Here is a 12,502-nt window from a genome sequence, read left to right as displayed (position 1 = left end):
CGTGGCATTTTTTAATTTGCCGTGGCTTTTTTTAATTTGCCGTGACCCTAGTGGGCCACCGTAAAAAAGGGAGTAAAAAACCGAGGTACAAAATGACTCCCTTTTTGGAGTTATTTTTTACTCCTTTTTTTCCTACTCTCTCAGGGGAGTAGATTTTACCCACTTTAGGGGGTAGCTAAGTGGAGTAATTTACTAGGTTGCTTGTAGTTACTCCATTAAAAGAGTACAATTCACCCTCAAAATGGGAGTCAATTTTTACTCCCAATTTTGTTATTTCCCCCTACTAATTGGGTAACTAAAGGAATGATTTCAACCCCCTCCCCCCTGTTTTTACAAAATGGCTCCACGTACTTCAGAGCCTAATACTGGAGAAATTAGAGTACTTTAGAAACACCAAGGAAAAGACGTTATTATTAATTTGACAAATCATTTAATTAAACAATTCAGTTTAAAAATAACAAAAATATCAGTTGAAAAAATAGTCATTTGACATAAGGTATCCAGGACAACATTACTAACAAATGTCCCAACATAATAAAGCTGAAACAAACATACACAATATTATTTTTCTATAACAGCTTTTGAACATTACCCTTTTTTGGCGTCATTACGGTTTTGCAAAGGAACTGCCTCCTCCTCCATCTTTGTATTTTCAGATAACAAGCTAGAAGCCTAATGCCTCTATATGCACCATTTAAATTTGAACCTGGTAGGCTAGCTTGAAAAGATAACTAGGTTCTTCATATGCAGGGTGTAATAAGTTGACTTGAAGGCTTTTTATTCACCTATTTTATTAACACAGTACAAAACATGGCGGACTACACGAGGAACTCGATCCGGGTGCGCATGTGCGAAAGATATGCTAATTAACCGGAAGTAAAACTACAACATCCCCTTCTCTAAGCTGAAAAGCTGAAAAATTACATGAGTACAAATGTGACTGGTAGTGTCCAATTAGGGGTGTAAAAAAACAAAGAACTTTGCAGTACTAATAATAACATAGTTCAATATCTAATGTTTGTGTAGCAAATGCTACAAGTTCAGTCTGTCTGGGGGCTTCACTGTCCGTGTTGATCTGCGTAATGGTGGACCACTTTGGGTAGGTGTGGACTTCGCAGGGGTACCAGGTGTAGACGTCCTTGGCTCTGTTGGGGGTTGGTTGCCGTTAGGTGCTGGTTCTGCTACAGGCTCGTAGTCATCAGTAGCTGAGGTATTATTCAAGCTTAGTTTTTCACCTGTGGGACGAATGTGTCTGCGGTTTCTGGTGAGAGTACTGCCATTGGCCATGTCCACAATGTGCGAGCGTGGGGTTGGCGCAGCGGCTCGAACTATTCCTGGCTCCCATTTGGAGTTGAGGGGGTTGAAGACTCTGACAGCGTCCTGAGGGTAGACAGGCTGTAGACACTTGGAAGTCCTGTCGTAATATGATTTCTGTCGGTCTTGTCTGGCTTGCAGCTTGACATTGGCATCATAGTCAGGTTTGTTCAGTAGTGCATGCCTGGAAGTAGCTGGCAGGTTAGACTGATATATTCTGGAATTTAGCAACTCTGCTGGTGATGGCAGGGTGTGACCCAAAGGGGTTGTTCTCAGGCACAGCATGGCTAGATGTGGGTCTTGCCCTGATTCCTTGCACTTTTGAAGGAGATCCTTGACAGTTTGCACATTTCTCTCTATGAAGCCATTAGCCTCCTTGTAGTATGGGCTTGTAGTTGTATGAATAAATCCATAGGTGCTGCTGAAAACCTTGAATAGAGCAGACGTAAACTGGGTGTCATGTCCTGTGACAAGTTTGTCTGGTATGCCATGTTCCTCAAATATTCCTTTGAGGTGAGCGATGACAGTAGATGATTGGATGTTAGTTAGCTTGCGCACAATTGGGAACTTACTGTAGTAATCAGAGAGTAGTAAGTATGGTGAACCGTTCCAGGAGAACAAGTCAGATGCTAGGGTGTGCCAGGGCCTTGGTGGAACATCATGAGGCATTAGCGGCTCTTTAGTGTTCATGGACTGATTATGCTGACAGGGAGCACAACTCTTGACCATGTTGTCGATGTCGGCATTGATGTTCGCCCAAAAGACTGATCCCTTGGCTCTGAGCTTGCATTTTTCCGCACCCTGGTGTGCATAGTGTAGCTGCTGTAGAACATCTGGCTGCAGGGTCTTTGGAATTACAATTCGGGTACCCTTCAGGACCAATCCATCGGCGACAGTAAGTTCGTCACGATAGTTCCAGTATGGGTGTAGTAACTCAGGGCATTCAGCTCTTTTGTTTGGCCAACCTTGGGCGATGACGGCACGAAGTGAGTGAAGTGTTGTGTCCTTCCTCGTCTCCTCTTGGATCTGCGTTATCCTAGTAGGGCTAGCATTGAGGTGCAAGTGTAGCTCATGTATAGAGACATCAAGTCCAGCGATAGTGTCACCGGGACTTGGGTTAAGTCGTGAGAGGGCGTCGGCCAGGGGTATGTCCTTCCCTGGGACATATCGAATGTCGATGTCGTATTTCTGTATCCGCAGCATCATCCTGGCAATGCGGGGTGGCGCGCTGGCCAGATGCTTTTTGAATATTGCCTCCAGTGGCTTGTGGTCCGTGTGGACCTGGACGTGGCGTCCATAAGCGTAGTAGTGGAATTTCTCGAGACCATGGACGACTGCAAGCATTTCCCTTTCTATGTTGGAGTACCTCCTCTCGGTTTCAGTGAGTAGCTTACTTCTGTACTCCACAGGGCCTTTATCTTGGATGAGTGTCGCGCCGAGGCCACGTTGAGATGCATCCACCTGGATTACGACAGGCTTGGTGCTGTCGAAATACTGCAGCGAGGCTGGCGATGTGATGAGCTTCTTGATGTCATCTACAGCTTTCTGGTGTTCTGGGCACCACTGGAATTGACTACTTTTCCTTGTCAAGTCCCAGAGGACCGCTGCTGTTGAAGCGAGGTTGGGTATGAAACGGCTAAGGTATTGCGTCATACCTAGGAAGACTTGGAGATCTGTGAGGCTCGTTGAAGGATCCATGTTGTTGATGGCTTCAACCTTAGCAGGGTCAAGTTTCAGACCATCTGCACTTAGGGTGTGTCCGAAGAAGACAAGTTCCTTGCTGGCAATTTTGCATTTGTCAGCATTGAATTTCAGACCAGTTTCACGGGCACGCTCCATTACTGCTTTCAGGTTATTGTCATGCTCCTTACGGTTGCGTCCGTAAACAACTATGTCGTCTGTGATGCCTGTCACCCCAGGTAAGTCACCAAAGGTTTCATCGACCTTCTTTTGGAAGATGTCCTGAGCACAAATCAGACCAAAGGGTAGTCGTAGGAATCTGAATCTTCCATGGGGAGAGTTGAATGTTGTATAGAGTGAGCTTTCCTGGTCAAGCTTTATGTTCCAATAACCGCTGCGGGCGTCAACTATGGAGAAGTACTCGGATCCACTTAGCTTTGATAAGACTTCATCAAGAGTGGGTGTACGATGATGTGGACGTTTGATGGCGCAGTTGAGGTCCTTTGGATCAAGGCAGAGTCGTATGGAGCCATTCCGCTTTGTGGAACAGACTAGCGAGTTGACCCAGTCAGTGGGTTCATCAACCTTGGTGATGATTCCTTGCTGTACGAGGGATTCCAACTCCTTGCGCAGAGGCTCCTGAAGTGCTTCAGGGACTCGTCGTGGCGGGTGAACCACAGCGGGTACTGTAGGGTCAAGTGTGATATGGAACTCTCCGCTGAAGCATCCGATGCCTTCGAAGCAGTCAGCATACTGTCTTAGTAGAGCTGCCTTTGCCTCAGGGTCATCCTTGGGTACTTGAGCTGGTCGTATTTCGGCTGGCTCAGCCTGGTCTTTGCTTAGACTGTGGTTAAGGGTTACAAGCTTCATTGCAGTACATGTGGGTAGTCCTAGGATTGTAGGTCCTGTCGTGTTTACAACATGAAATTCATGAGGGCTGGACTGACCGTTATGTAGTAAAGTGAGGTTGCAGGTACCGTAGTGTTGTACTTCATGGCCTCCATATGCTGTTATCCTTGTATCTGATGGGGCTAAGCTGAGGGGCTTGCCGTCTATGTCGCAGAGTGACTCTGGATAGATGTGCTTGTAGTTGCTTAATGGGATCACATTTCCTTCAGCACCAGTGTCAATCTTGCATAATAGTGGTAGTGTCCCGTTACTCGAGTTAACCTGTATGTTGACGAGCGCTTGAGTGTTCTGTCGAGACATACTATCAATGGTCAGAGAGTGAAAATATAACTGTGGGGAATCTAGGGGCTCAGGTGCAGTGCTAGCATTCTCATTGCTGAGGGTGTTTATCTGTTGCTTTGATTTGTTCCGGTTTCCCCGCCTGCCTCTTCCCCTCGGGGTGGGACCTTGGGGTTTGGTGGAACGGCAAACCTTGGCCCAGTGGTTTGGTTTCCCACAGTTGTTGCATTTTGTTCCGTTTGCGGGGCACAGGGATTTTTGTGTCACATCATGGCTAGTGCCACAGTTCCCACAAGTTTGTACTTGTTTATTTTCACGTGAGTGTGTCTTGGGATGTGAAGAAGGGCTTTTGTGGGTTGTTGCGTGTACAGGTATAGTGTTTGTGCCTCTAATATCTTGTAACTGAGCCGAAGTGGCTTCCTCAGTCCTGGCTATGTCTATTGCCTTAGCGAGCGTTAGAGTTTTGTCTAACTCGAGGAGTTTAGCCTGGACACGTGGGCGGCGAGACCCGAAAATTAGAGCGTCAATAATGTGTTCGTCTACATTATCATACCTGCATTCGCTGGCTAGCAATCTTACTTTCTTTATAAATGAATCCACTGGTTCATCGTCCTTTTGCTTCAGAGTGCGTAGTTTAAATCGTGCTAAGCGAAAATTGCTCTTGGGGGCGACGTATTCTTCAAACTTCTTCCAGTAAGTTGACAGCTTTTTCTTCTCGTCTGAGGTTAGCGACCACGTAGAAACTAATTCAATTCCTTCTTCTCCCGTCCATATCAACAGATAACTGACCTTTTCTTCCTCCGATTTGGACTTAAGCGGGCCAGAAAAGTACAATTCGACGGTTGCCTTGAACTTTTTTAGCGCTTGTTGAAGATCGGTTGCATTCCAGTCCATACGAGGGCTAGTGAGTCCAGTGAGTTCGGCCATTTTCCTTGTGTAAACTTGCTAGATTTCTCGTAAAATACCGACCTGGTATGTTTGAGAGTGATTTTCCTTCAGTTTGCTTCTGACACCATGTAATAAGTTGACTTGAAGGCTTTTTATTCACCTATTTTATTAACACAGTACAAAACATGGCGGACTACACGAGGAACTCGATCCGGGTGCGCATGTGCGAAAGATATGCTAATTAACCGGAAGTAAAACTACAACACAGGGTTTACTGTGATCAGAATATACGGACAAAAACCAACTACAGTAACATTAGATATTCAAAATAAATATCTGGACAAATTTTAGGTGCAAGACTGATTACTAGGTTTTTACTAAGCTAAGTTATTCAATTTTGTGCTTCAAGTAACAGTTTATAAAGCATAGGCGCTTTAGATGTAAGTACAGTGATTAGTGAATAACTTAAGTTTACGAAGTTTTTATTCGTTTCTTGCGATTTACGCATTGATACATTCCTTATACCTCAAACTTCTTTCTTTTCTGGCTTTGCAACTCGAGCACATTTTACTATCTCTATCATAATGTCCTGCGAAGATAATAAGAGAAACACATAAGAAGGTGGTATTGCTTTGGAAGATAACAAAGAATCACAAAACATATCAGTCTAGTTCGGGAAATCCGCTCACGAACGATGATTTGATGCTGAGGTTGGTCGCAAAAATCACATTTACTATTGAACCTATCACATTATAAAGCCCATTACACACTAACCTTTAACTTCAATCCCTGTTCTGCCATCAAATCCTTAAAAAAAGGTGAATTACGCGTAGAAAAGACGGGAATAAACGGCTATCCGTTTGGAGGCTGTGATAATGGCTTTCGTTCGACCGTTACGATTTTGCGCCTTGGGCCCAAGCCCCTCTCGGCCACTAAAGCAAAGGACGCCCGGCACATTTTGCTTTTACGGGCCCTAGTGAGCCGTCTTCTATCTGCAAAGCGGGACTTCTTTTTTTTATAATCTCAAGTAGCATTTCTATAAGAAACAATGTATATTATTTTATAATGTTCAAATCGGATCTAAGAATTTTATACAATTATCACCCTACCCATCTTTCTTTTCAATATAGTTCTAATTATTCTGAGCGAATTCTGAAAGTACACCACATAAAACTCAAGTTCGAGTCCAATGCCTGTCTTTGATTACATTTCTTATTGTTGTAGTAAAGCTGACAATATATGCAAGCATGGTGAGGCCTGTTCTTGTATTGAAAATTTTCTTTTAGGATTTCCTAAGAATTTCCTAAGAGTTCCTAAATTGTAGAATACTTCAAATCTTCTTCCTAAGATTTTCTTATCCAAATTATTCCGATTTACTGGTCTACTGCTTATACTAGGAAATCCTAGGAATTTTTAGGGAGTTTAATCATATTTTGTTGTTTTGATCGAACTTAGGGAATCTTAGGAAACTCCTAGGCACGGGTAGAGTTTTAAATAAATTCGATAAACTATTATTTTTATCTTTTGTCTTATATAATGAAGACTATCGTTTTCTTTTTAAATTCAGCTAATTCAGAGTAAAAAAAAACAACTCCCTTTATTTTATATATTTGGAGTGGTTTGATACTGCTCTAAAAAGATACAGCTGGAGTAAAAACTACTCTTTCAACACGAGATGGCTGGAGTACTTTTTACTCTTCAAAACCTACCCCCTCAAAGGAGTACTTTTTTACTCCATTTCTTGACCATCTGGAGTAAAAATAACTCTTTTCACTTGAGATAGTTGGAGTAGCTTTTATTCTGCTAAAATTACCTCCCAGACAAGAGTACTTTTTACTCCATTATTTGACCAACAAGAGTGAAAATTACTCTTTTTCTAATAAAAATTCGATACTAATTCTCAGCAGAGTAAAACTTACTCCGTTAAGGGAGTAAACAAAAAAAATTCTCCTCAGTGGAGTAGTTTTTACTCCAATAAAGGAGTTAAAATTACTCCTTTAAAAGTACTCCATCGCAAAGAGTAGTTTTTACTCTCTGAGTGGAGTAAAAATAACTCCCTGAAACTAACAGTGTTCTTTTAGCCTACCTCGCCATTCATTGATAGTCAGCCCAGAGCAGCTAAAATCCCGGCCAGCTAGGTCGTACAGTAGTTTGGCCATAAGGTAATTTCTCAAGAGAGTAAATTCACTTACGTCGTACATAGGTAGCAGCTCATTACTTCAGTCCTTGGTAGCCAAACTTCAGCCTTGCTTGCGCACGCTTGGCAAGCTCAGACGTCATTACAACGGCTAAGTCGTCGAGAGAAATCTGACTCGAAATCTTGGATCGTCGGAAACTCCTGCTGAGCTTTGCTTTGCGCCAACGATTTTCTCCACGACCCTTGAACCTGAGATAGGGTGCTGATCTTCCCGTGCTCCGTTTTTGTGAGTCTACCTGGCATGTGTTGAAACACGTAGCCAAAGTACTCATCAAGCGTTATGCTTGTAGAGTCCCTGCCGATAGACCCTTTGCCGTTTCACTTCTGTTCTGCGAATCAAGCCATGCTTTTCTTTTTCTGGACTCCTAAAAACACTTGCTTCATATTGAGTCGGTGTCACCCCAGACTCTTAGCATCGTTTTGGGGCCTGTTGGCACGACTGCATCAGCTATCGCCATCACTTGCCTCTGCTTTTGAGTGGCTACTTTTCTATATTTACGGCCGCTGTTTGGTCCCATCAGGTGTGAGGCAAAACCTTGAACGCTGTCATCGAAAACCTGCGGGTCACTCTCAAGCTCACTCTTTTCTGTCAAAGGATCTACTTGTTTTAGTTTTGAGATACCACCAAATGCACTTTCTTCTTTTAATGACGAATACTCTTCTTACTTAGAGGGATCGAAAGGAGTGTCCTCTTTGTTCCCTCCATCTGACCATGACTCGTTTTCACTTTCGACCAATGCGGTTTTGCGTTGTGAATCTGGCAAACACCGCGCTTCTTCTTCGTCCATTTCATGATCACCAGCACGGCTTGTGGATGCTTCTCCTACAGGTTCGAGTACTCTTTTTCTTGCAGGTGGAACGGGTTGCTGAGGCTGGGATTCACGCCTTACAGGTCTTTCTCGGATTCTAGCAATTATATTTTTCACCTTCTTTTCCTCTTTCATCGTTTTCCTATACAAACTAGGGTTTACTTTTTTCGTTATCTTGTGCTGTTTCTTCAGATGCCTTCCGAGGACAGCAGCCCACCACTTGCATCCCTTCACTGGGCACCTCTTCATAGAATTTTGTTTCTCATCTGGGCGAGTCCTCTGCAAGGTAGAAGTTGACAGCACCCTCATCCCACTCATGTACGCTCTTCAGATGCCATCTTAGCCTTGCGACAGATACCATCTTAGCCTTGCGACAGATACCCCACGCTCTGGACATGCTTTCTTGGGACAAGGCTTTGGGTTAACGATAGGGTCTAGTTATGCATCAAGCTTTTTCGTCTTTTTAGGCCGGGCTTGTTTAATAGGGGAAGCACCAGGGTCCGCTTGTTCATTTGATGCACTCGGGACATTCTTATCATCCACCAATACATCTGAAATTAAACAACACCCGATGTGTAAGAAGTCACTTGCTTCGAATCTTCGCCATGGTCAACACCACCCCTCCATGCAGTTTGCGTAGATGCGCGTTCCACAATGCGTGAAATGGTGGTTGTCAGTCAAGTAAACAGGGTACTCGCCTTGCAGCCTTCCCCGGCATACCAATTTGCTTTGCGCAGCTTGTATTGGCTTGTTTGATCCAGAATTCGGTCTGACGTTGTAGCTCGCCTGTACTAAGTGGCCCTGTAACCGCTGTTTTCGATGGGCGGCGGGGCGTGCGTTGTGCGCCAATCGTCTCATCCCCGCAACTATGCGAGTGGCTTTCTGTTGCGGGAATTTCTCTAGGATATCATCATAGTATTCTTACTTACTGCCACTGCTGGCACCTAGTTTCGCCTCTGTGCTGCTCTACTTGGATGCCTCGGAGACTATGTACGCTGGCCACTCACTGCGCTTAGCCAGTGCGGTCCATTCCACCAAAGATCGACTCCGTTTGCGCTTCCTCCCAACCGGCTTCCAAGGTCTGCCGGATTTTGATATGTGGGTACGTGTTGCCAAGTCACATGGGAATGTTCTTTGATCTTTTAAAAAAACTGTGAGAGACAGTGCCATGGCACTGTCTAAACAGTAAGTCGTGTTACTTGCTGGCAGTCCTTCAACTGCCGTTTCTGCATTCGCCACGAGGTTCACCGCCATGTGTCCAGCAACCAGCTCGAGGCGTGGTATGGTGAGACCATTCTTTGCCAGACGCGCTCACGCGACGATCTACCCATCAGTCTCCAGAACAGGCGCTCATGAATTTTAAATTTGATCTGAGCCACAATCTGATGTAGCCTGTTTGCCATGACCACGGCCGACGCTTTCACCAAATCACGAAGAGCACAAATTTTTTAGAAGGAAACATTAACCAAAATACGGACTCTCGCGCTTATCCAAGACTGCATGGGAACAAAAATTTTTCATAGAAATGAAATGTAAGAGTCCAGGAAGTATGTGCAAGTGATTCAAATTCATAAAATTGATGATAAGTTTTTGAACTTATTTTTTATTTCGAGAGAAATATTTTGGCACCGAAATAATTTGATTAGGGAAACTTCGGAATGTTGGTACATATCGTCATAAAAGGAGTTAGGGACTGAAATTAAAAATATAGATATAGTAACTATTCTACTTTCGATGGCGGATATTTAGAAGGGTCTCTTTGGTTGCTTTCGGAAGGTTTTGGCTTATTATTACTTATAGTCGAATTTAGGATATACAACCGAATCAATAAGGCAACGGTTTCGCTATTCGCCGTGCTATTCGTAGACAAAACTGTAAAGCATAAGATAGATAACTCTGGTATGTAGCTAAATCTAACATCATAAATCATCATCATAAACATCCCGTGGAGATACTGCAAAGACATAAAAAACCGCTTTTTCCCTTTTTTTATTTGAGGGGCTGGTGGTTAGATTTTTATCAGAGAACTTATGTCAACTTTTTTGGCGGATTTCGCACCCCTCCCCCCCCCAGATAAAAATCCTGAGTACGGGCCTGCAATCTACCAAAAACAGCGGCGTAGCCAGGATTTCCATATGAAGAAAACGTCGTCATAAAGTTTACGAAACACCTTGGGTACGGCAACCTTAAAAATGACAAGAATTATGCTGGTTTTCCAAATAAGGAAAGTATTAGTTTCCTTATATGGGTGACCGTGTTTGATAATAACGACAATTTTTGGCTAAATTTTCTTGATATGTAACAGGAGGGGGCCCAAAAGGCCCTTTATCTAAAATACAGGTCAAAATGCCTTTAAAGGGCCTTTTGGGCCCCCTCCTGTTACATATCAAGAAAATTTAGCCAAAAATTGTCTCATACATTTACTGTATATTTTGCTGGTAGAATGTGGGCCTGGGCCACCCCCTTGGCTACGCCCCTGAAAAGGTAATTGCAACACACAGTTTTACTGTTAAATCACATGGTACCTGAGTCGCGTAAAAAGCGATAATAACAAACAAACAGTAGCCTGCTTGTAGGCGGTACTCGGTGTTATCATCGCGGAAAACCCTCTCCGTTCTGTGATCGGGCGCCATCTTGTATTTTAGGCCGCGTGGTTTCGTTTTTGCGCTCGCCCCCAGTAACCACGCGGCTTAGAATACAAGATGGCGCCCGGTCACCGAGCGGAGAGGGTTTCCCGCAATGATAACTCCGAGTACCGCCTGCAAGCAGGCTAAACAAACAGTTTTCTTGAATTTGATAGAGGCTGTGACGCGCTTTGCCATGCAAAGTGGGAAAAAGGTAATGTGCATTGATTAATATGTTTTTCTCTTTTATACAGACATAGTGGGCGACTCGCGAAAGAAAATGAAAAATAAATCGATAATGCTAGACGGAGAAATTTTTTTACGGCGATTACGTCCGTTTCCTCGATAGAGTGTCATCGGAGCGTGCTGGTTTCACGTCTCAGATTAATTTGTAGCTATTGATATGTATCATAACTATTGCATTTTTGCATGCTTTGGTTGAGTTCTCAAGTTTCTCTTACTGTCGTTGGGTACCCTGTGGTGAAGCGAAAAAAAAATTATGTACATTAAAACAACTCTGTTTTGGAAAAATTAATTCAACTTTGTAACAAGCATTCAATCGATATAACGACTGTACAATCTCACACGTCCCATCCAACCTCGTCGCACACAAGTCGATAAATCAGTTTTCCAGACAAAAACGTCGGAGAAACCACTCCTAGAGGATAATAGACTCTAGCCAGTGTTGCCAGGATACCGCGTTTCGTCAAGTGTCCCGCTGGGTATCCCACCCAAGGCCCAGTAACGAACAGATGTAGCCTTGGGGTAACTAGCTGGTCCTTGACAAAAGAGGTTAGCTCGACAGCAGAATCGAGTTCTTCGGCCACTTGTGCAGTGTGAACCCTCCATCTTTGAAGATTTGAGACAATTTCTCTGTCACCTCTCTCGCTTGTTTCACAGTAAACCTCCCGGATATGAGGTTATCAACATACTGCTCATTTCGCTCCGATGCCACGGGTTCTGGTTCTTTCTCCTCCCCCAAGCAAGAACGGGGAATACACGAGTCCAAACGAAGTTCGCGTGAACCTGAGTGTCTGAACTTCTCTCTTACGTCTCCAGTGGAACCTGAGTCCTAAGCTCCGGTCACCAGTCAATTCGCCCGACTGTGGCGAGGACAAACGTGAGCGATTTCACGATGGCGTGAACGATTTTGTATCATTTAAATTTCAAATGTATTAATTATTATTTGTGTCAAGCTGACGGGCCCTGTATTTCAGCCCTTTGCTGCAAAAGGGTGTAATAAACCATTGATTGATTGATTGATTGAGTGCGTCTCTGTCCGTTTCCCGCTGAAGCGTCGTATACCACATTTTGTGGGAAATGTATAATTCCCGCCCAGAGCTCGGGTATTCTGCCGGGTTCCACCTCTGACTCCTGGTCTGCAATCACTGCGCCATACTTGTCCCGCACTCTTGTCCAGTCTCCGCTCCAATGCACCGAGTCTACTTCCTTCGCGGCTGGTGGGGAGGGGAGGGGGTGAGCTGGTCGCCATGGCAGCGCTGTCTCGTACCAACCTTCTTCGACCCTAGTCAACTGTTCCTTGAAATCGTCGAATGCATGACGTTGAGCGTTTGAGGACATCCGGTCTTCAACCCCATACCCTGCTAGCAGAGCCTTTCCCTGTTTGTATCTATCAGTTCACGTATCCGTGTCGCGTCTCTGTTCTTTCACGTTCTCGTTTCGCGAAAGAAAAGAGTCGCGACACATAAGTGAACTGACAGAAACAAACAGGAAAAAGCTCTGATACCAGGGTATCAACGCCAAGGACGCCGAGCCGACATAACTCCTCATAATCCACGTGG

General features: G+C 44.2%; 1 protein-coding gene across 1 annotated transcript; it reads right to left on the bottom strand.

The window, feature by feature from the left end:
- Positions 1-413: 413 nt before the first annotated feature.
- Positions 414-8,834, bottom strand: LOC125561913 (uncharacterized protein K02A2.6-like). The gene is made up of 2 exons (XM_048726731.1): positions 5,845-8,834; positions 414-5,659 (listed from the first exon to the last, which is right to left on the bottom strand). Exon 2 carries the CDS (start codon positions 5,107-5,109, stop codon positions 1,033-1,035), a length of 4,077 nt encoding a protein of 1,358 aa, XP_048582688.1. The 5' UTR covers positions 5,110-5,659; positions 5,845-8,834; the 3' UTR covers positions 414-1,032.
- Between the last annotated feature and the right edge of the window lie 3,668 nt (positions 8,835-12,502).

The sequence above is a fragment of the Nematostella vectensis genome, chromosome 4, assembly GCF_932526225.1.
Source record: "Nematostella vectensis chromosome 4, jaNemVect1.1, whole genome shotgun sequence".
Classification (NCBI taxonomy): Eukaryota; Metazoa; Cnidaria; class Anthozoa; order Actiniaria; family Edwardsiidae; genus Nematostella; species Nematostella vectensis.
The sequence above is the reverse complement of the archived record's forward strand: the minus strand, read 5'-3'. Positions and strand labels throughout refer to the sequence as shown.